We start from the raw sequence: 24,865 nt of genomic DNA, 5'->3' as shown, positions 1-24,865 counted from the left end.
TAAATAAATAATTGATATATTTTGATAATCCTTGAGTTCATAATTTAGTGTGTCTGATCCCCCTAAAGACCACAGCTTGGTCCGTGATTTAACAAACAGTCGTCGGACGGTCCTGTGACCGTCCGATGACCAAAAAAAATGTCAATGACGGAACCGCTCGCATCTCTAGTCTTCAAGGATCAATGAAATTCCTATTTTACCGATCACTGGATTTTCATCCCGCGCCTAATGGTCAGAGACCTTCGTTCGAACCCGACGCGTGGCTAAACGATCACCCAGCCAAGTAGCCATCATGTTCGATGCTACTTAACTTTATATATTTAATATTTTCACCCGATCCGTTACCAACTCAAAGTGTTGCATGTCATGTGTTATGGACGCATGAGCGAAAGGAAGAGTAGACCCTGTTTAGAAAATTTCATAGAATCCAATAGATTCTCATAAATTCCCATAGATATTTTATACAAATGCCTACGACCTCTGAGGTATCGACTTTACTTCGATCTGGAATTCTCCCCAGTACCGATGTGCTATTAATTCAAGTATAATTAATTATATGATTTTAGGAGATTTTATTTTCCCTTTACAGAACCTTGGTTGAATTTAGGACATAAGACAATTTCTAGGAAGGTCTTAGAAATGACGATCGAAAGTTTTTTTTAAATCGTTGGTTCTCAGGACATGTACCTGACTAATAAGAATTACAAACAAACTAAAATACAACTTACGGATTTCTAGCTTGTACAAATATTATTTAAAAACAATAATAATAAATACTTTACCAGCACCATTCGCCAGGTGGGATTTTGAACTTTTTGACGTACATTTCCGTTTTTTAATCTGGCAGTTTTGAGTTCGTCGTCTGCTTGATTTCCAGGTATATACAATTCGTCGCATATGTTCTTCAAACATAGCTGACAATCTTATGGTCATCGAATAAATCTAAGTTAAAAAAGTTACTAGAGTAATAAGATTGCAGTTTTCTCTAGGATTATAATCATCAATATAATAGTACATTGCAGAGCTAGTGAGCTAGATGAGTTTATACGGGAAGCACAATATTTTTAACAAGAGTCGTAGGTGTACACTAGGGTGATTAAAAAATGAACGAATTTTTTTTTCTTCTCGGAAACAGGTTCAAAAGTTTCAGTTAGATATAAGAAGACGCCTGTGAAAATGAGAGATCTTAATATTAATATTAAGAGTTTCCGCATTGCACTTTTCTATTTTCCATAAGAATAGCATCGAAAATTTTTTTTTTTGCGTCTTCTGATTTTTATAACTAGCTAACGATGCATCATAGAAAAAATCAGCAGGCATATCTTGTAGTGAGTTGAATGCTTTACAAAAAAAGTCTCTTATCATTTTTTGATAAATCCATTTGTTCAAAAGTTATTTGAGGTTGAAGTTGAATTTATATTAAATTTTGAGATCTTTTTACTTTTCCGGCAAAACTAACGGAGTTATTACAAAATATTGTATCACCTTTTTTGTAGACATTTTTATTTCCTACAAATTATTACCCGCAAAGTTTTTTCGAATTTCACATTGTTTCCTAGTTATTTTCATTTTAATGTCAAGCTCATAAAAAAAATAATCTTCTGATCGATTTTAAGAGTTTGACATTAAAATCAAAATAACTAGAAAACAATGCGGAATTCGAAAAACTTTTATGATCTGTAATTTGTAAGAAATAAAAATGTCTTCAAAAAAGGTGCTATAATATTTTGTAATAAGTCTGTTAGTTTTGCCGGAAAAGTAAAAAGATCTCAAAATTTAATATAAATTCAACTTCAACCTCAAATAACTTTTGAACAAATGGATTTATCAAAAAATGATAAGAGACTTTTTTTGTAAAGCATTCAACTCACTGCAAAATATGCCTGCTGATTTTTTCTATGATGCATCCTTAGCTAGTTATAAAAATCAGAAGACGCAAAAAAAATTTTTCCATGCTATTCTTATGGAAAATAGATAGGTGTAATGCGGAACCTCTTAAAGTTAATATTAAAAGCTCTCATTTTCACATGCGTCTTTTTATATCTAAATGAAACTTTTGAACCCGTTTCCGAGAAGAAAAAAAAACTTGTTATTTTTTGAATCACCCTAGTGTACACGCATGAGCGCCGGCGCTTGTTTTGTGCGTACCGGAGACGAGTGCTAAGAATATTGTGTTCAACGGATAATGAAATGATATTTACTTACTTTTGATCGTTTATTAGTATTATAATTTTTACTATTCGTAAATATTAATTTCATATCTTTGGCAAACTCTAGAGGGGTTTCGTAATTTCCACCGAGTAAATCTTCTTTCACCGTACGAAGGTCCATCGGTGTATCTATCAATTGGTAGTAATCAGGATGTTCTAACCGATCCACCGGTTCTCTGTCAAAAAAATATTGTATTTTGATTGGTGCAAATTAATGAAATGAAGTATTTAAAATGCAGTAACAAGTATATTTACCTAAAAGGAATAGAATCTTCACACTGCCATAAACTTTCCAGTAACTGCCGACACGCTAATTTCCAATCTATTGAATTTCCATGATGAGAGCGTAAGATTCTATTACATACCGACTTTTGTCGACTAGTAGAAGGCATTACCTTATGATTAACTACTTCAGCTTCTGAATCTGAAGATTGATATGTATCAACTAATTGATGATAAACAGCTGGCACATCTATCTCTGTAGTTTCTCTGTAATATAAGAAGTTGGGATATAGAATTCGAAAGAGTCCAAATTTTATTCGCTGAGTTATAATTTAATTACTTAATTATACGTAAACATAAATCTGTTACGATTCTTGCGGCTTTTACGATTTGACTATGGGGTTCGTTGAATTTTTCAGCATTAGTAGCCAAGTATCTAACATCGAATTGTGCTGATATAATTCTACGATAAAAATGATTCTCTAAACGTGTTTTTATAGTTGATAAGTCGATGGGATATTCAACTACAAATGCATAAGCAGGATATATGTTAAGATCAACTGGTGTAATGAATGGTTCAGCTATAGCAAGCGACATAACTTGATCGACTCCACGAACTATTCGACGACAAGTTGCTTCTCTATCCCCCATAGGCCATTCTTCAGGTTGAGGTTGATATAACGTACTTTGAATTTCTTCAGGCAAAACAGGAACTGCACCCCCAACTTCAGCAGGAAGCCCTGCATCACAAAAATATCGATTAATTAAAGAAATACAAATCACAAATTATTGTTGTCAAGTTGTGGATTTACTCACTAACGATTTGATTGGAAATTGATAGTTTACTGCGATCAGTAACAAAAAACAACTCTGGCAGATCCGAATCACGGTAAATAACTGTAATTTACGGTAATCGGAATAATTGCGATAAAATACGGTATTGTGGTATTTACGGCAAATTACGGTGAAATACGGTATTTGGTGGTAAGTTGAAGTATTTTGCGGTAAATTGCGGAAAGTTACGGTATTTTACGGTAAAGGTGCGGTAATTAACCGAAATTTCCGGTGATCCTGCGGTATTTTCCATAAAGGGAAGTATTTCACTGTGTTACGGTAAAAATGCCGCAAATCGCGGTAATTACCGTATTCTGCCATATTTTTAAGGTATTTTGCGGTAAAATGCAGTAGTTTAACGTGATTCGGATTCGTTCGAGAATAAATTATAGATATGATTTTAATTTCAATCAAATAAAAAAATATTTAATTAAATTTTTAATAATTAAATATGTTAAATACACACTGTGGTCACTACAATGTACATAATAGCAATTTCCATGTAAACAATTTTCTACTGAAAATGGAGTTTAGTACAATATTACATTGTAGCCAACCTAATTTTATACTATTATTATATAATTGGAGTCTACCGACTTAGCTACCGAACTATCTATATTATTAGCTTAATTAATTAAATTTATTAATTTACTAAATTTTTTACTTACTATATATATGTATATATACATATATATATATATAAATATTATTATTATACTATACTTTGTAATACTTTTGTATATTGCGGCCCTTAGGGAATCTCGATTCCAGGGTCGAAAAATTATTAATAAATAAATAAATAAATAAATAATCTCTTTCTTTCCGTGCGGTTTTCAAATTTCTTAAATACTATCGTCGATTTATAGTGGAGTTTTATCAACTTGGAGAGTTAGTATACGGAGGAACAGAAATTTCCTGGAAATTTTGACTTATCGAATGCTTCTTCTCCTTCAAAGAGTAAACTACAACGCATGAACTTTTTCATCTATATGACTGATGCATATATAAATATACACAGACACATACAAAGGGTAGTATCAGGTCGGAGACAGCGTAGCTTGTAGTGGGGGTCAAGATTGAGGGGAAGTTCCAAATTAATGGAATTCGACTGTGATTAAATTTGTTATAAAATACTATAAAATTATGAAGGACTAATTTTGTTTCCATAAATTTAAATAAAATATTTCTTACTCTCTTCATCGATAGGTTCCAAATCCCAAGGGCTCATTTTCTCATATTCTCCATTATCCCATCTTACACGAAAACACATAAAATATGATTCGGGAAATTCTTCATCAACTGGTTCCATAGATTCAATTTGTCCCATCCACCATCCATCATCAATCATACATCTAAAGCGATCACCTTCTGACCAATTTCGGCTTAATGCAGTTTCAAAACTTTGTCGTAGCACTAAAAAATCTAATACATCTGCCATATCATGATATTTAATCGTAAAATTATTTTCAGTTAAACGGCCTTCTTCATCCATCAACGCTAGTTTTAAGCAACACAGCCGAGGCGGACGAATTTCATATTTGATTCCCACGACTTTTACAAATTCATGAGCCTAAAAATTTTTAAGTTTTAGTGATCGTTATGCTATCATAATACGACAAAGTTTTTTATTATAATAAGGTTCGTATTAAATTAAAAATTCATACTTTAATAGTCATTTTAGACCAGGGTTCACATCGAGCACTTAGACTATAGACTTTCTTGTTTTTTACAGCATCAAGATATAAACTATGGCCTTGACGGAAATAAACTATCTCATCACCTATTTGTGGATAGTATGGTGCTTTGCGAGGAATTACTTCAGTAAGCCATTCTGACGGGCGAAAAATATCGGGTACTTCCGCAACTCCATTTGGTACTGAGATTATCTAAAAGAATAAATAAGATAAGTATACTGAGAGACAAATTTATTCGCTAGGAATAAAAATGCGTATCAGAATTTTTTCCAAAACACTACTACATGTTAATAAATTTTATTTATTATTTATTATTATTTGCAAATCCACCATGTATGTAGGCGTTGCCTGTCACATGGTATACAATATTTACTCAGCTTAATTTTTCCTATATCCGGTTTTTTTTTTGTGCGGCTGTGGCCCGACTTGTGTTAGTACTGTACTACACCATTACGGTGATGCCCTGCTACCTCCCTTGTGCAATGGAGGTGCAGTGGCGTAGGAAAACCACAGAGAAAACCTAGCCAATGGAGTTTCGGTTTGAGTGAAGCTTCAGTGATCAATAAAATTCCCATTTTACCGATCACTGGATTTTCATCCCACGCCTAACGGTCAGAGACCTCCGTTCGAACCCGGTGCGTGGCTAAGCGATCACCCAGCCAAGTAGTAATCATGCTTGATGCTACTTAAGTTTGGTGACCACCCGTCAATATTGAGGAGAAGTTCCGACTTAATAGACTTCGAGTGCATAAAACAAAATAACGTTGAGAAAATTTTACCTTTTTTTTCATACGTTGATTTTTAGGCTTACTCAAGTCATTAGATGGTGTGATCGTTCTTTTACTTATAGGTTTCCTTTTACTTCGCGTCGGAGGCTCCAAATTTAATCCGTGATCAGCAATCCAATCGGAATATTCACTACTCGTATCTGATGTAGTAGTATCAGAACACAAATCTTCTTCATGAGCTGTAGAGTCATTGCTATTACTACTTACTGAACTTCCTGATAATTCTCCGTTTTCTAAATTCTAAGAATAAAATAAATATCATACTATAAATAAATGATATACTAGTCACTAGATTAGGAATGGAATGTAATATGAAACGTAATAATTTTTATTAATTAAAAATGATTGATTAAAAATTAATTTGAACGTATAGTTATATACGTTTTGAATATTGGTCTTTAGTTTATAACCCTTGCATTAAAAAAAATGCTTCGAGTACACGGAAAAAAAATTCTAATTAAATTTACGATAATAATATCGTAATTTGTCCTGATGATTATTCTAGTCGTGGACTAGACTTTCAAAATCATAATTTTTCGAATTTTTTAGAAAAATCTAAAATTATTATGTTTCCATTTTTAAAAAAGTTGTCTTTTTATGTGACGTGAAAATATTTGAGAAATGTTTGTAACAAATTGTATTTGTAAAATAAATTCCTAGCTTCTATAAAAGGTGATCCTTACATTAAATTCGTCTTCATTTTGTTGTTCATCTCTTGCAGCTCGAGTTCGATAACCGTGTCTTACACCATTATTGCGTTTCCGATTTGTTAAATAATCAACTGCGTGATCTGAAGTTTCAGCAAGTTTTACAGGAGGTAATGGTCTTTTTTTCATTTCTCTCTTCCAAATATCTGTCTCCATATCAGCCATTGAATACCTATTGAAATTATATAAGAAATCTAATCACTTAATCATGATATAAAATATTACAATATTTATGCATGAATATATAGCATTAAGTATTCCATAACTCAACTTTTTTAATCGACAATTTTCAGTGCTGGTCACTTTATTATTGTTTGAATAATGATTTTATCGCAATTAAAAAAAGTTTTCAATTTGTGGAAATATGTGTGTGTGTGTGTGTGTGTGTGTGAGGATTTACGATGAATTTAGAAACATATTCATATATAATATCTTTGAACTCGAAAAAAGTGATTTTAAAGGGTCAAATAAGCTAATAATTTCATATTATTATAAATACTTACAATTGTTTTAGTTGCGTTTTTCGTATTGCCTCGTGAATAGGTGGTACCAAAATCGGCTTATTCCAAGGCGTAGTATTATCTCTCTGCCAATTTCCACTACTTTGTCTAACTCCTTCAACATCTCCAACTCTTCGTAATCCTGAACGGTTACTTCGTGGGCTGGAAATTTGCCGAATTTGAGATTCATTAAAATTTTCTTCCATATCTGCAATCTCTTCATTGTCCCCACTATTTAAATTCTGTCTTTGTGCAAGAGCTTCAATAAGTCGATCAATATTTGAACGTGGTTCTGGATTGGGTAACCCTTCAATAACTTCTTGCATTCCTATTTTAATATAATTTCTAGCTTATTAATAAATATAAAAGGGAGCTAATATATAACGACATACCTCCTACGCCTACTGCTATATTAGGAACCAATTGTTCTCCCCGACAGTTCTCTCTACCAGGGACTAATCGCTGCAATGCCGGTGGATACGGGTTTCCATCCACGTCAACCAGAAATGGTGGTGGCATCAAATGTGGTGCAGTTTGTGTTTGTTCATCTAATACATAGTTATTGCTATCCCGAATGAGTGGTCGATAGTCTGTGTGAAAAAATAACTCCTTGGGGATCTGGAAAAATAAAATCGTTAATGAACAAAAAACAAATAAAATAAAATCGGGTATAAAAAATTGAAAGATTGGAAAATCGAGAAATGAGAGACTCAACGCTTATATATTTATATAAACTAGGGTGGCCCAAAGAAACCGAATATTTTTTTTTTCGAGTCTCTTATGAAAATTTGTTGGTTCACAATGTTTTGAGAAGCCTCTCCAAAAATCAGCTCGATAAAAAATTTTCAAGAGGTCGCTCACGAATTTCGAAAATATCAAAAATGATCGAAATTTGAATTTTTATTTCAAATTTTTTTCTTTCTCGTGGCAGCAATAATTTATATTTGTAAAATCATGACTATGCTGAAAATTTCAGCCCAAAATTTAAATATTTAAACGGCGCTCAAGAATTTTGAATGTTTCCGAGTGCTGTCTTTAGGATGATTTCCAGCGACTCTTGAATATTAATAATAAAGCTTCTGGATTTTTTCACCCTCAATTTGCATCACAATGAATGAAAATATAACCCGGGAAATAGAAATACTAAGTTATTTACATACTTTTCTATTTTTTAATTCTATTTTTAGGTTTTTTCGCTTATTCAAAATTTACCAAATTTTATTGTTTAAGACTGTCCTGTATATTTTTGGTTATGCAAAAGTTATATTTTACTGAAATGACAATAATTGAGTTATAAAAACATACAAAAACTAATTCCAAGTATTAGTTACATATTATCAGTTAATATTCAAAATTCTTGAGCGCCGTTAAAATATTTAAATTTTGGGCTGAAATTTTCAGCAAAGGCATGTATTATGGTCTGGCTTTAGTTACATTTAATTAAAAATTTTAGAAATTTTTTCTTTTTGAAGTTTCGAATTATTTATTCGTTGCGGTGAGCGAATAAACGGTTCGACATTTCTTAGAATCATAAATAAATTAATAAATCGTTACTTTGTTGGCGAAATTGATTTTTTTTTACCGCCAACAATGTAACGGAAATCTCTTGCGATAAGAGAGTCGCTGTGGCTCGCGGATAGTCTAAACAGATGACGATACATGAGACTCGGGCCACGACGATTCTCTCATAGGAAACCTGAGATTCAACGTTAACATTTTAATAATGTATTATACCAAGGAGCGACAGAATCAAGTTAGTGGATCACAAGATCTAGTAGAGTCAAGAGCTCTACACAAACCTGGTGGCTTGATCCTGTTACTCGGACTTTGAGGCAAAATATATATCCGTATTTTATTAAAATACGCACTCCTTATTTAAACTTTGGGCGCTGCTACCGGCAGCCCAAAAATCACATACCTTAGATTGGGCGCTGCTACCAGCAGCCTAATATTCTCACCTGTTCTGGGCGCTGATACCGGCAGCCTAAGCGCTTCCTTTCCGAATCCAAAATTCACGTCGAGAAGCAGGAGGTCAGGATGTGCGGTACAGCTCGGTTGTTGAGCCTTCGAGCTCTGGTGGTTTGATCAACCAATTGGACTTACTTTCCCCTATGAAGGAACCGAGTCTTCGGGGCTCGTCTTGCTTACATTCAGAGGAAGCATCAAGGGATTATTTGGGCCGAGTTATGAGGCCCATAATCGTCATCATGGTAAGTCCATAAAATTTATTTCATAAAATAAAGTAAGGTCAACGGCTGACGCACCTGGGGTCTATCGACACCCTAACGACGTCAACCTGGTCAATTTAAAAATATTCTGTCTAATAAATGGAGAAGCCAGAATGTAACACATGATTTTATGAATATAAACTATTGCTGTCACGACAAAGAAACAATTTAGAAGTAAAAAAATTTTTTATCGAGTTGATTTTTTGAGAAGCTTCTTAAAACATCCTAAACTAACAAATTTTAAGAAGAGAATCGAAAAAAAAATAGTCGGTTCTTTGGGCCACCCTAATATATACACATATTTACATAATCTTTCAGACCAATAGTATTTTTGGAAGCTACTCGACTAATTAAGATATATCTTGGCAAATATCTATGAACAATCCATCATGCGGACAATTAGAATAGGTAGATTTTTAAGAAATCTACCAAAAAATAGTGATTTTACCACCACATGTAAAGTTTTCATCAAACTACCAATGAAAAAAGTTGTGAATCTATGTAAAGGATACCTGTGTAAACGAATTATGATTACAAGGAATCTGTTTTATTATGAATCTGAGTGATCAGATTATTATAGGATACGTGTAAGTAATGTGTAGAATAATCTGTGAGATAACAAGCAACTTGCCCGGTCGATTAATGTGAAACTGGGTTTATGTGTGATTGAATATGTGGGATTATGTGTAGGATAATGTGTGCTTTGATTTGCATCCTAATATCTTGTTTAGTATACGGGGCAGTATGCAAAAATAATAATTACATACTAAGGGAGGAAAATAGAACATTCCTACCCGCGTGTATAATTGCCTACCCGAACCGAAGGCGAGGTTAGCAAACACTCAGATTGGGATTTTCTACTTCCCTCACCAGGTGTAATATACTATATTTTTTTTCTTCTCAAATTATCCTACAATAAATTTTAGATGAAATATATGTGAAGGCAAACTATTTGTAACGTGATTGGTCGAAAGCGAAAAAATATATGCAAACGACACGAAAATATACATTAAAATAAATATATGAAAAACGACACGCGCACGCTTGCGCGCGAAACACGTACGCTAGTTTAAGTTATAATGGATTTACAGGATAAGTTTATTGTAAACTAATCGAATATTTGTATCGATGTAATTTTTACTTTTTATGTTTGCAATACCCTTAATTTAAATATCGTTCTATTTTCATTCATTATAACCCCCTCTGATAGGAAAGACCTATATCCTGTGTCATATTTTTAGAGGCCGGCTATAGGCGCTAAATGACATACATTTTGAGTATGTGTTATAAAATAGTATTTGATACAGGTTTTATAAAATCTACTCACAGTTTTTAGCTTCTGAACTCCAGATCCAAATCCATACATCAATAAGTGACCATGAGAATCCGTTGCAGCAAGCATAGTACCATCGGGCGACCATTTTGCATCAAATACAGCTCCGTTACCTTGGCCTTCAATAAAGTTTTGAAAACAGGCTATTGGTTCAGGATTAAGTACGTCCCAAACGATTAACTGTCCATCGTGTCCAGCACTTAATATAACTCGAGGATCTATAGGATGAGCTTCTAAAACAAAGACTTCGTCCTTGTGACCTCTTAGGATCTTGACTAATTCTCCACTTTTAGCATTCCACACTTTCAATGAGCTATCATTTACTGCTGTGATTACCCACTGATCGCTTACATCCCAGCTTACCATTGTTACTTTTGCTTTTTTAATCGTATCTTCATCGACCTTAAGATCTCTGTAACAGCGTTGAAATTTTTTTTTTTTAATAAAATTAATTACTATGAAACCATTTTGAACGATTTATGTACCCAGATAATTTTGTGTTCATTAAAAGGCGCTTATGCATCCACTGTTGTTGTTCAAAATTCCAAACATTAGCAGTTCCATCTTTTGAACCGGAAATAAATTTCAATCCCATATGAGCCCACTGAATGCTATCAACTGTATCTGTATGTGCTTCAATCTCGAGAACTCGTCGAGGGCCTTCATCTCCTAACATGGCATAAACACGCACATGGTGGTCTGCAGAGCCAGCTGCCATGAATGTTCCACCTGGGCTAAATGATGCACAAATCATTTGCGCTTGTCCGGGTCTCATTTTTTCATGATATTGTATTGGTTTTGGTCTAGAAATTTAGAAAGTTTAAAATTAGAAATCATTTGAACTTCGTTAAGTATTTAAAAACACTATGTATGTATATATTTAGCAATAAACATATTTATAACAACTATTGATTTAACCATTGAACTTCAACCTAGACTCAAGCCAATGGATTCGCCTTTCTTCGTCTTCAAGAATGCAGACTTCACTAACCTCAATGCATACTTCTCTAATACTGATTAGTTGCAACTATACAGCTCTACCTCATTAGACAGTAAGATCAGTAGTTTCTATGACACTGTTCAAGAAGGCATCTTTTTCTACGTCCCTGTACACAGGAGGAAAGCGAATGATTTCCCTTACTGGTTTTCTAATGAGTTGAAACATAAAATCATACTGAAAAACTCAGCTCACTCTGGTTACAAGAAAAATAATTTCAAACCAAATTACAGAAGATTCAGTGACCTCAGACGGGAATGCAAAAGGCTCAGCGAGTTATGCTATATAAGATATGTAGACAAAGTAGAGCATCTGATCCAATCTAATACAAATAAACTCTGGAAGTTTATGAAGAATAAGAGAAGAAACAATAGTGAAATACCATCAACTATGACCTGGAATAATTTATCAGCTGTCACAGGTAATGATATTAGCAATCTTTTTGCCTCGTATTTTGAAAGTGCATACTCTCAAACTATTCTTCATCAGAGACACTTCTCTGACAGCATTTCAGTGGAATCTAATTCAACCCTGAATAATTTCCACATTGATATTGTTGATGTTTATAAGTCCCTATTATCCCTAGATACGAAGAACGGCGCTAGACTACTTAATATCTTCCTCAAGAACTGTACTGGTAGTCTCTGTGTACCTCTCACGCATATATTTTGTGCACCTATATAACAAGGAGTTTTCCCTACTGACTGGAAAACACCATATATTAGCCCAATACATAAGGATGGATCAAAAACTGATGTCGCCAATTATAGGCCTATTTGTATACAATCTGCGTTAGCCAAGCTCGTTGAAAAATTGATTCTATCACAACTCACGCCTTTCTTCTCTAATATCTTAACTAGCACACAACAAGGATTCGTCGGTGGAAGATCTACTACGTCTAACCTTTTTACTTACATCAATCATTTACTGAATGCCTTGAATGTTGGTCATAAAGTTTATGCCGTGTATACAGACTTCAGCAAAGCTTTCGACAGGGTTAATCATGACATTCTTTTAAGTAAGCTCAGGGAACATGGTATACGGGGCAACGCATTAAGCTCGCTTCGATCCTACTTAACTGACATCTATCTCCCAAGTACAATGCAGCATGTGGAGTACCGCAAGGGTCTCATTTAGGTCCCATACTATTCAATACTTCGTAAATGATATTAGAGTCAACTTCAAATCAAATTATCTGCTCTGTGCAGATGATCTGAAAATTTTCAGAGCAATAAAAAATGATTCTGACATCCAAGGACTTCAACAAGACATAGATGAGCTATCAACATGGTGCAACATTTGGTCACTTTAGCTCAATGGAAGATGTCTGCAGTCACTTCAAAATCACTAATTTTCATGATCATCGCAAGGTTGCTTATCTAGTCTTCTACTACAAAGTAGTTAATGGGATTACTAACACTCCTAATATTAGAAGTTGATTTGAATTAGCATCCACGGGTCTACCACTGAGGCGAAACCACTTGTTTAAGACAACAATGCCCAGCAAGAATTATGTAGTCGATGGTCCACTCAACCAGATCGCCAATTTAGTAAACTCGATACATAACAAAATTGATTTTTATGGCGGAACTATAAATACATTTATACTTGCGATTAAATGACGATTTTTACAGTTGCATTAATGTAACTTAAACCACATGTATTGGTTAATGTACCCTCTTTCATTCCGATACATATATTAAAATTTATAATTTATAATATTGTTAATTTGTTGCATATTGCCGATTGGCGTTTAGACTTTAGATAAATAAATAAATAATTCACCTGAGCGAACTATAGTTAAACCGATTAATATAGATTAAATTTGAGTTTTGGTTTGAATCAAGTTTTTATACGGTTTGAAGGGATTTTTAATCTTATTTTATAATGTAAGTATAAATTTAGTTGTGCGAAGCAAAAATTTAGATTAAACAATTTCATTTATGGTTTACAAACTGTTAATAAACTAAGTTTAAAATATTGTTAAGCTAAGGAATATTTAAGAGGGATCCAGTTATTTTTCTCTATCACTCTTAAATGGACGAACAGTAGTATCCTTGTTGTACTCACACAGTAAATGAAAACTTTGTCTGCGTTTTTCTCTTAAAACAGATAAAAATTATGAAAAAAGTCTAGGCGACGGTTGGCTCTGCGAGCCAGTCCCAAAACTTCCCACTGTTTTTGAGCTCAAGCAGCTCGAAAACAATAGAGTGAATACATTTTCAAGCTCATTAAGCTCGAAAATACTTTTACATGCAATTGTTTTCTATGAGCTTTCCAAGCTCTAACAGGTTAACAAGTTTTATGTTAGAGTCAATAAAATAAATGTATTGAACCAGAAATCAATATCAGTGATAAAAATAAAGATTTGAATGAGTTTTGACTCAGATCAGAGCGATAATATATCAAAAATCCGAGAAAAATATTAAAAACCGTATATTTTCAATTATTAACTTCCCGCTAAGAAAATCGATAATTTTCTTAAAATTCGAGAAGTTATTGTTTTTATCCCGATTTTCGAAAATCGAGTTTTCATCAGATGTCGACGTTTTGAAGTCCTAGGAAGCTATTCTGACTCTTTTCAGAATGATGTCCGAGCGTTTGTGTGTGTGTGTATGTGTGTAAACCTTTTGTAACTTTTTAACTAATGAACCGATTTGGATGGTTAAGGCAGAAATCGAAAGAGCTTGTTGGCCAGCAACTTCCCTGGAAGTTTCAAATCATTTAATCAAGTAGACTCGAAAATATTGGCAAATTACGAAAAAAAAAAAAATTTTTTTTTTTTTTTAGTTTTTTATTGATTTCTCGAAACGGCTTAAACGATCGACTTCAAAATGTAATCAGCTTTAGAACTTAATAAAGCGCGTCGATTGCCGCCTTAGCCATCTCAATCGGTTGATTTGTTTGAGAGATATCGCGTGAGAAACAAATGGTGAAAAACAGTTATTTGCGAATATCTTTGAAACAACTCAACCAAACAATTCCAAAATCTGATCAGCTCTAGAACTCAATGAAATGAGTCGATTGCCGCCTCAACCATCAAAATCAGTTCACTCGTTCAAGAGAAACCATTGACGATAGAATTAAAAAAAATATTTAAATTAAATATATTGTGATACATATTAGTGTATAGTCATGATATGAAATTAGACTCGTTTTCTAAGAGTGAGGGTAAAAAAGGACAACAATCATTTTTGAGAGAGAACTTCAGATAGTTGATTTGTCATAACATTATGCAGGTAATGAACCAAACTAACCTTCACATGAATAAAATATAGAAAATTTAATGAGTATAAGATCATAATTGTAATCGCTGTTACCATAGCAAGATCAGTTATAACTATAAGATGTACAGGTACGATTGAAACAACATAAATAATAAAAGAAATACTTTTAAAATATAAAATAGCTGTAAAATTTACAGGTTATTTTGTGCACAATAAAATACAACTGACGAAACTGGATTATAATGGGAAATGCATAAGTTATATGGAATGAAAACTATATTTTCAACATTTTTTTATTTCATTAAAAATTTCAAGAATATCAAATTAATGGAAGAAATGGTCCAAACATAAAGTTTAAGGTTATAAATTAAAGCTTATTAGACAAGCATTTAGATACTTTCTACGGAAATTGTCTCAGCGCTAAGATCAAGTTGGAGTCCAAAGTACAATCATCGGCTTCACGTAAGTTTTCGCTGTACAATTAAATCCAAAGGAAAATTTACGTGAAATTAAAACGTGTTCATAAATTAACGTATAGAATTAAAATATGATTTAATAGTGGAAAATTAATAATAAATAAATGTAGTAAATTAAGATTAAGTAAAAAAAGAGTGGAAAAGGGAAATTTAGTATCTCGTAAAACGTGTGTGTGTGTGAGAAGTCCAGTGGACAATAAATTAAATAAGTGTGTGTGTGTGTGTGAGAGATAAAATCATTCCAGGAGTTTTTAAGTTTTTAAACTAAGATCCAGGGGATCTGGCAAGTTGCCAATTTTATTAGAAAGTTGAATGATCCAGGGGGTCAGGCCAGTTGCCAATTTTAATTAAGTTCAGGGGACAATTTTATTGAAAGATCCAGGGGATTAGGCTGGTGATTAAATTAAAAGTAAAAGTCCAGGGGGCTAAATAGTTTGCTTTTAAATCAAAGTCCAAGGGACACGTCGTTGTAAGAATGTAAAGTCTGGTGGATAGATTGCATGATAAATTAATTATAAGTAAGTATATAAGCCCAGTGGGCAAAATTGTTAATTAATAAATAAAGTTTTATTATGATATTAAATAAATATTGTGTATAATTAAATTTAATTCCTCATCCTTCCTCACTCTTGTAAAATGCAACGATCCTGATTTTCAAAATTTACATTTCCGGTTCTGGAAGGCCGAGTAGTATTTTCTAGTGGCGCCCTCATTAAGATCAATTAATAAAGTGGCGAAACTTGGCAAGGTTGAAAAATAATCTGTTACAGCTCAACACAAAAAAAAAATTTTCGTGCAAGAAATAAAATTTTATGTCGATTACAGACCTAGCTCATTGAAAAATTCGATTTTTCTATTATTACACGGGAACAATTTTTTTTTTAATTTCTAGTGTTTTCAACTCGTTAACAAATCAAAAGATTAAATAGACTAGTACATATTTTTGTAGGAAATTGAACGCCCTACAAAAAAGGTCTCTTATCATTTTTTGATAAATCCACATGTTCAAAAGTTATTAGAGCTTGGAGTAAAGTAAGAGATCTTCTTACTTTCCTGGGGAAACCATCAGATTTATTAAAAAATGTTGTGAGGTCTGTGTTGTTGACAATTTTATTCTCTACAAATTATTATCAGTAAAGTTTTTTCAAATTCCGCATTGTTCTCTAGTTATTTTCATTTCAATGTCGAGCTCTTGAAATCAGTCAGAACCGCTTTTTAAAGAGCTTGAAATGAAAATGAAAATAACTAGAAATCAATGCGGAATTTGAAAAAACTTTACTGATAATAATTTGTAGAGAATAAAATTGTCAACAAAAAAGATATTTTGTAATAAGTTTGATAGTTTGCCAGAAAAGTCTATAGATCTCCAACTTTACTTCGAGCTCTAATAACTTTTGAACAGATGGATTTATCAAAAAATGATAAGACACCTTTTTTGTAGAGCGTTCAACTTCCTACAAAAATATGTATTAGTCTATTTGATCTTTCGATATATTAACGAGTTAAAAATACGCAAAGTTAAAAAAAAAAAATTCCCGTGTTATTTAAATGGGAAAATTGAATTTTTCAATGAGCTAGGTCTGTAATCAACATGGAATTTATTTTCTAGCGCGAAAATTTTTTTTTTGTGTTGAACTATGATTTTTTCGACATGCAATTAAAAAAAAATGTTACTCCGAAATGGCGTACCCTAATATATATATGTATATTAGGGTGCTTCGTTTGAGATGACTATTTTTTTTTTCCAAGTCCCGCGTCAAAATATTATTGTACACATTGAAAAAAAAATTCTCACTGAAAATGAGCTCTTAAATTTGATTTTCAGTACTCGCTAAATGAATTTGGAATTTTTACATTTAATTAACACGTAAATTTTAATTTTTTTATTTCAATTATCTATAGCTTCGCGGCATTTCATGATATCTGATCGGCCATAGGCGGAAATCACAGAAGAACATTTCCTCTTTGAAAGTGCTTCTAGCTAATTTATGTTTTGTAACCGGCCTCAACAGTAAAAAATCTTAAACCCAATTTTTTCTCGAATTTCATGGTTTTTTATAAAATTCTACAGTAGCCATTGATTTCTCGAAAAAAATATTAGGTTTTGAAAAAAAATTGCAATTAGATCTTACACATTGATCTAATGGGTGAAGGCATTACGGTGACAGACTAATTATAATTTTTATTGACAAAAAAATCCTGGCGACTGCTGGACTCGAACCTACGTCCTTTCGATTTGAAGTCTCTCATAATATTCTATAAAATTTGATAAAATTTTGTAAAATTTCGTGGTTTTATAAAATTTCATTTAATTTTGTAAAAGGAGACAAAATCTCAGGAAAATTCATAAAGTTTTACATAATTGTTGTCAAGATTCCAAGGATTTATTAGTATGAACTTTCATAAATTTTTTTTAAAATTTTATGAAATCTTATAAAATTTTATGAAACTTTATAAAATTTCATAAAATTATATAAAATATCATAAAAATTTTACATTTTCACTACCAAAATCCGAAGGAATATTGTAAAAATTTTTTTTGGATTTCTAAAAATTCTTGAAATTTCATGAAATTATGTAGTATTATTGAACTATGAAATTTTAAAAGTATTTTTAAAAATCAATTAGAAACCGAGAGATAATTTTCATAAAATTTAATATAATTTAATGAAATTTTATAAAATTTTGTAACATTTCGTGTGAGGCCAAAACTTTAATTAGGTAAAATTACATGAAGTCTTATATAATTTTATAATATAACATAAGACCTCACATAATTTCATAAAATTTTATAAAAGTATATAAAATTTCATACCATTAAGTCCTTGGAATCTTCATAACAATTATGTAAAATTTCGTAAATTTTAATGAAATTTGATAAACCATTATGAAGTTTTACAAAAATTTATGAAATGATGCGAAACTTTATGAAATTTTACACAAACCAAGCTTTGGCCTTTCACGAAATTTTATGAAATTTTACAAAATTATATGAAATGTTGCAAAATTTTATGAAATTTCATAGAATTATCTCCCAGTTTCTGATAATATTTCATAATTTTTTTTTAAATTTTATAACTTTTTATAAAATTTTGTAAAACTCTTTAAAATTTCACAATAATATATAAAATTTCATACCAATAACTTCTTGGGATCTCCATAACAATTATAAAAACCTTATAAATTTTTATCAAATTATATAGAATTTTATAAAATTATATATAATCGCATAAAATTTTATGAAGCTTTATAAAATTTTACAGAATTTCACCAAATTTCATTAGTATAATTTCTCGAAATTATTTAAAAATTTTATCAAATTTTATAAAACTTCATGAAATTTCATAAAAAAATTTTTTCCCGGAATGTTATACGAAGTTCTCTCCTATTACACTTCGTTCGTCTAATCTTAACTTAACTCAAATGCCCTTGTTTGACTATCGGAAGCTTATTTAATTACTTTCTCTCTCAGTAAAAAATAATTGTTTCATACTTTTTATACTTATATTTGGATGTGTCATATGTATTTTCATATTTTCTTCTTATATATTACATATGTTTTCAGCGATGATTTCGATAAACGCTACTAAAAAAGCGATTTTTCAAATTTTGAGATGTTTAATTGGATTTATCTCGAAAACTACTAGTTTTACGGTATTGTCTTACATAATTTGTTTGTAACCGGGCAGCGTTGGTTTACGACGTGAGAGTGCGGCTCTCTCGCTGTCTCTGTTTGGTCTCTCTCTCTCTCTCTCTCTCTCTCTCTCTCTCTCTCTCTCTCATTACAGCCTGATTGCTAAGTTTGGCTGAGTTAGGCGCTAAACCACAAGGGATGATTTCGCGCAGTAGGTGACCGTGAATCGATCATGTGCGCATAATCAGGTAGGGGTTAACTGAGGTTGGGGCCTAAGACGACTAGATAAAAGAAGATTCGAGCTCAAGCGATGGAGACTTAAGTTCAAGCGATTGATCGAATATCCACGCGCTGAGCTAATTAACTGTATCTTGCCTACTTATTATATACGTTAAATTGAATTGAAATACTTTCTTTTGTGATAAATTACTTTGTGAATATTCTGGTTCTTTTGAAATTTGGTTTGAAAACCATTAGTTAAATAATTAAGTGCGTTCTGTGAGGAGTGTTCTTCGAGTAGCGGCCCAAGGAACCTGGACAAACCTACGGGAGGCAATCCAGCATCGAGCCCAGGGTACGAGGATGAACAGAAGGCTTATTCCACCAGTACGGCGTATTAATTAAACCAGATAAGATTTTGCCAATTTATATTCAATCATATATATATATTTCATGTATGACAATATTCTCTCTCTTCAACGCGATATAATTTAATATTTAATTTGTTTCCCCAATGATCTCTGTGCGTTTCCAGTGAATTTATTCATGGTCGCTGGACGCATACTTATTTTAAATGTAATTTATTTATTTATAAAAAGGGGAAAATCTTTGTACATATTTGGGGACGGTTAAATAAATTTATAATATACGTATACGGTAATTGAGTCTCTAAAATAAATTTCTTTTATCACCAGCGTTCTCTAGAATAAGTTATTTCAGCCGCGTGTCCGGTAAGAACAAGTCGACCTGCAACCTGAGAACTATTTCCCGTTAAGAACCAGCAACAAAATAATTATAATTTATATTTATATTTAATAATTTTTTACTAATTAATTAATTTATTCGGGAAAATTATTTAACTGTGGTTCGTGGCTACTGGACACGAAGTAGTCAGGGCCCACCGTTATATGTTTTATAGGAAATGAAATTCCCTACACAAAAGTCAGATAGAATTTTGTCGTAAAGTTAGTGGTTTGCAAATAAAATAAAAAAAACCATGAAATTCGAGATAAAATTGGGTTTAAGATTTTTTACTGTTGAGGCCGGTTACAAAACATAAATTAGCTACAAGCACTTTCAAAGAGGAAATATTCTTCTGTGATTTCTGCCTATGGCCGATCAAATATCATGAAATGCCGCGAAGCTATAGATAATTGAAATAAAAAAATTAAAATTTACGTGTTAATTAAATGGGAAAATTTCAAATTCATTTAGGGAGTATTTAAAATCAAAATTAAGAGTTCATCTTTAGTGAGAATTTTTTTTTCAATTTGTACAATGTTATTTCGACACGGGACTTGGAAAAAAAAAATAGTCATCTCAAACGAAGTACCCTAATGTATATATACATGCATACATTTATATATATATATAATCTCAAAAATAATCAAAAGAAAAAAAAATTGCAACTTGTTTTTTTGTGTTCGAAATTTATTGGGAATTTTTTTTTTGTAATTTCCTTGCATTTGCTGAGTAACCAACGCAAAAATTTACGAAAAGTCGGAAAAAAATTATTTTTTCATTTTGATTATGATTACACAATTAAAGGAACAAAACTTGTTCCTTTAATTGTTTTGCAAAACTTTGATCGATCCACCCCAAAAAAACGGTTCAATGGATCAATTTAAAAATTTGCAGGGTTATTAGGGATACATTAAGCTAAAAAAAGTCCCGGCAACATTATTTTTTTTATCGATATTTGCAGAGTAGCGGTCGATTTACTAAAAAACCAAAAAAAGTCGTTTTTTTGTACTTACTTCTAATGGATGTTAAAATAAAAAAAAATGTTTTTTTTTTTTATTATAATGTCGTGAGGGTCTTGTAGGGAATTTATTCAAGTTTCTAACGCCGCCCTTTAATTTATCGTGCGATCATTGGTACTTGAAATATCGATGATCAAACCCAAAAAGATCATTTTTCGTTTGAAGGCTGATATCTCAGCGACAAGTTATCGTACGAAACTCAAAAAAAAAATCAAATTCAAGCTGATTAAATTTTCTAACTGACCTATGCATTAGTTTAGCTGGAAACATTTTTTTGGAGCCCGTGGGCTCTCTCAAAGAGAAGAAAAAATTTAGAAAATTTTTTCTCGCGGCATTTCTCATGTTCGCGCAAAGGCTGGAGGTCTAAAAAAAATTGATGAAAATGAGTCGAAACTAGAGATTTCAAGCTACAAAATGTTTTTTTTTTTTTTATTTTTCGATATGATTATTTTTCACAAAGTTACAGCCTTACAAAAATCACTAAAAAATTAAAAAATTTTTTTTGTTCCTTTAATTTATGGCATAAGTGTACATACATAAATTTTTTAACGAATGGTATTTTCGAACTCTACTCAACTAATTATAATTGGTTGTGACAAAATTTCTTGAATGATCGACCATGAGGACAAATACAATAGTTAGATTTTTAAAAAAATCTACCTAATTAAGAGCTGGAATTTTCAGGGAATTTTTCTCTCAACATAAATAACTAAATTTTTTTGTGTCCACTAAAAAAAAAAAAAATGTTTGTTTTAAATCAAGCACCCTAGTCATTATATTCCAAATAACTATTTATTTTTTATCTTTTTTTCACGCGACTTTTTCGTTCGACTTACACTGACTGCTCGAGTTCAAGCGGATCTCACAGCTCGGCTCTATCCATCGCTACTACGGTGCGCCTGCGCTCGCGTATCTTTTCGAGTCTTATAACAGTCCAATGAATATTTGATCTATCTATCTTTTCGAAAATTACGAGTAAGAAAAATTTGAATTATCTATTTTTCAAAAAATTGAGCATTTATTAAAATTGGTAAAATTATGGTAAAACACAAAGCTAATAAAGAAAAATTTAATTTATTTTATCAGCGTTAACGTTCTTTTTATATTTTTAATTCATCGTTCACCTACATGAAGGCGCATTGATATACTACGTGAGAAACAGTCTATAGTCTAGCCATGCGGCCATTTTTATTATTTCTTCGTGAAACTTGTTAGCGTGCACATCGCAGTGTTAACTAATAACCTCAAATATTTGTTGAAATTGTTTAGATATTTCATTAAAAGGATTTCAGTTACTATGATTGACTTAGTGTATTCATTTGTTTCAGTGATTACCAATAATGAAGATATTAATAGATCAAAACCACCATCAACTCCTGGGAAACCAATTGAACGGGATTTTCCTGATATCTACAGAAAATACGACCAGCTGATGATGTCAACAGAATTGGAATCGACAGAAGTAAAACATCATCCTTTACAGCATGCCCATCAAAAATATAATTGTAGATTTTTAGATAGAAAAGGGAATAAACAAGTCACGATCCGAAAATTTCCAAACCAGAATAGGAGTCGATGGGTGGAGGAATTATATTCTACCGGCGGCTCCATTAATATTGTGAGGAAAAATAAAGACGTGAAACGGGATCAAAAACGAAAAAGGTGCTCGTTACAAGAAGTCGATGCTATTCCATCTCAGACCCGGAAATTGTTTTGGCGCCCTATAGGGGGCGCCAAACTAGCAAGTACCACTCTCTTCGTGAGTTCTGGGACCAGTACTCCAACCGTTAGCGGTGCCCGCATGTCTTGCACCCGTAACATGCGGCAACTCCGTGGTTGCAGGAAGCTAATAGGTACCTCTGCGTGGGTGAGGATCCTCCTTTGGAATGTCTTGAAATTCTGAGGGTAATAAATAGCCCATACATAACAATATCACTAGCATATAGTGATAATCACTCGGTGATTTGAGGGCAAATCTATTTGACTGCTGTCACAAACCCGAGTGTGTATATTGTGAAAGAAACCCTTTTTGGGGTCACTGAGTGCAGGCTGTGGCTCAGCACGAATTCTGCAGCATGTCGACCAATACATGGAATTGGTACCATGGGGGACCCAATCCAAGCCCCACTTCGACCAGAGTCTCTCTATTTCCTGAGATGGGAGGAGTGTTTGGGTCCGAGTGAGGACGGTCTCGTGGTGGTTGTTGGTGAGGCACCCACATGCACTGCATGCCTAATGGGTAAGCTAATGTGAGCTTATGCTCACATTTCGCTTTTATAATATTACGGTAGAAGATAAGCGATTACGCAGCGCGAGTATGCCCTATTGGGCGTGGTATCGGCCTCCCGTCAAACGGAGGTGGACTTAACCGTCCCGTTACATTAATTAATTAATTATTCCATCTCAGAGTTAGAATAAAAAATTTCTCAATTAATCAAAACAAAAATTTACATCATTGGTATTTATTAGTTGTAGTTCATAAAGTTTCTTATGTAATAGCATCTTTTTTGTGGCATGTTCTTTAAGCAATTTAATTTCACATTCATTATTTTAAATTTGTCAGTTTATTGCATGTTAGTTTTAAGAAATAATGACAACTGGCCGGCTTGGCCACTAAAAATACTTTATTTTTCGATATATTTAATATTAATATCTAGCAAGAACATTGGGTTCTTAATATTTTTAAACACGCCAGTAGAAATTACTTCTGACTGCCAGTCCTAAGCCTGGGAAAAGTATGAAGGGAAATATATTAAACAACATGAAATAAATTAATAATATTTCCATCATAAATTTTCAATTGAGATAGTTGTGTTAAAAATTAACAAATTCATTTGTATTTTAGATTACAAATTTTGTATTCAATTTGAAATTTAAACATATGGATACTACATAACTATAAACTTTAATCGAATTTAAAATTAGCTTTTCCTTTTTTTTTTTTTTTGAGCGGGTGCTTTCAGAGTAACGCGGATTTCAATTCATTTAACATTCAGTCTGGTCCAGAGCTTTAATATTTAAATAAATTTATTGTTAATAGAAATAACTTTTCATGAAGATCACAATTATCTAATAAATAATTGATTCAGATATTAATAATTAAACATAAAATATAATGTTTTTAATTTATAAAATGTTTTCAAAATGGGAATATTTCGATGCAATATAAAATGTTGCTTCACGGTATCCACAGACTCGGTAGAGTCTGGCGCCAAGTTCCGTTCAAGTAAACGGAGCGCCAGACGACTGAGTATGTTAACTGTGAGCAGAACGGTTTTTTTAGGTTGCAAAATTTTATTAATTCTACACACCTTTTTTTCCTTCAACAATAGTCTATAATAATACTCTATATCTTATATTACCGATATTAATTAATCATTGTCATTAATAAAAATGAATTCTATTTTAAATTAATAAAATTCACTGTCACAAACTATAGCGACCCAGATTTTTAGATTTTAACTTTTTTCTCATGGGCAACATAACCTTCTATACATAGGAACTATAGTAAAAAAAGGCGCATTTGCAATGGATACTCATGTGCTGTAAGCACGTATATATATAGATATATATGTCGTTGTATAAATATAGAGGATTTATGAAAGGCTGACTTTAACTATACCTTCATAGTTGCAAAAGTAAGGAGTACAATACAAAAAAGTTGCAAAAGTAATAAATACAATAGTTATAGAGTGCGTTCCACTAAGCGGTCACAATCAATTTCCTATCTAAATATACGTAGCGTGATCGTTGTGAGTGCTTAGTGGAACGCACCCATAGTCTATTTGTTTTGTGTTATACTCATTATACTTTTACAACGTTTCTATATAGCCTATATAGTACTCATTACCCTGATAACACGAGTTGATCGTGAAAAAGTTGGTCATTCATTAGTTTCCGACCAATTTGACGACAAGTTATCGATAACTTCAGCTTTTGCAACTTTTGGCTACAAGTTACCGCCAACTTTCTGAGAAAGTTGGCGCCAGTATGGAGCTGCAACTGGAATGCAAGTTTCTGAGGAAATTGAAAG

General features: G+C 32.3%; 1 protein-coding gene across 6 annotated transcripts in view; it reads right to left on the bottom strand.

Moving 5' to 3' along the window:
- The window catches only part of LOC103577772 (bromodomain and WD repeat-containing protein 3), a 90,972-nt gene that overhangs the window by 19,912 nt on the left and 46,195 nt on the right, over window positions 1–24,865 (bottom strand). For 5 of the 6 annotated variants that reach the window (XM_053739555.1, XM_053739652.1, XM_053739629.1 and 2 more), the window contains exons 10-21: window positions 11,002–11,319; window positions 10,511–10,928; window positions 7,348–7,573; window positions 6,959–7,283; window positions 6,432–6,627; window positions 5,740–5,988; window positions 4,931–5,152; window positions 4,458–4,836; window positions 2,773–3,172; window positions 2,466–2,699; window positions 2,206–2,386; window positions 783–942 (exon numbers count right to left, since the gene is read on the bottom strand). In XM_053739555.1, coding sequence (XP_053595530.1) covers window positions 783–942; window positions 2,206–2,386; window positions 2,466–2,699; window positions 2,773–3,172; window positions 4,458–4,836; window positions 4,931–5,152; window positions 5,740–5,988; window positions 6,432–6,627; window positions 6,959–7,283; window positions 7,348–7,573; window positions 10,511–10,928; window positions 11,002–11,319 — 3,308 coding nt within the window. The remainder of the gene's footprint in view (window positions 1–782; window positions 943–2,205; window positions 2,387–2,465; window positions 2,700–2,772; window positions 3,173–4,457; window positions 4,837–4,930; window positions 5,153–5,739; window positions 5,989–6,431; window positions 6,628–6,958; window positions 7,284–7,347; window positions 7,574–10,510; window positions 10,929–11,001; window positions 11,320–24,865) is intronic. The other variant, XM_053739689.1, reaches the window with a different exon arrangement.

Source organism: Microplitis demolitor, chromosome 1 (assembly GCF_026212275.2).
Source record: "Microplitis demolitor isolate Queensland-Clemson2020A chromosome 1, iyMicDemo2.1a, whole genome shotgun sequence".
Lineage (NCBI taxonomy): Eukaryota > Metazoa > Arthropoda > Insecta > Hymenoptera > Braconidae > Microplitis > Microplitis demolitor.
The sequence above is the reverse complement of the archived record's forward strand: the minus strand, read 5'-3'. Positions and strand labels throughout refer to the sequence as shown.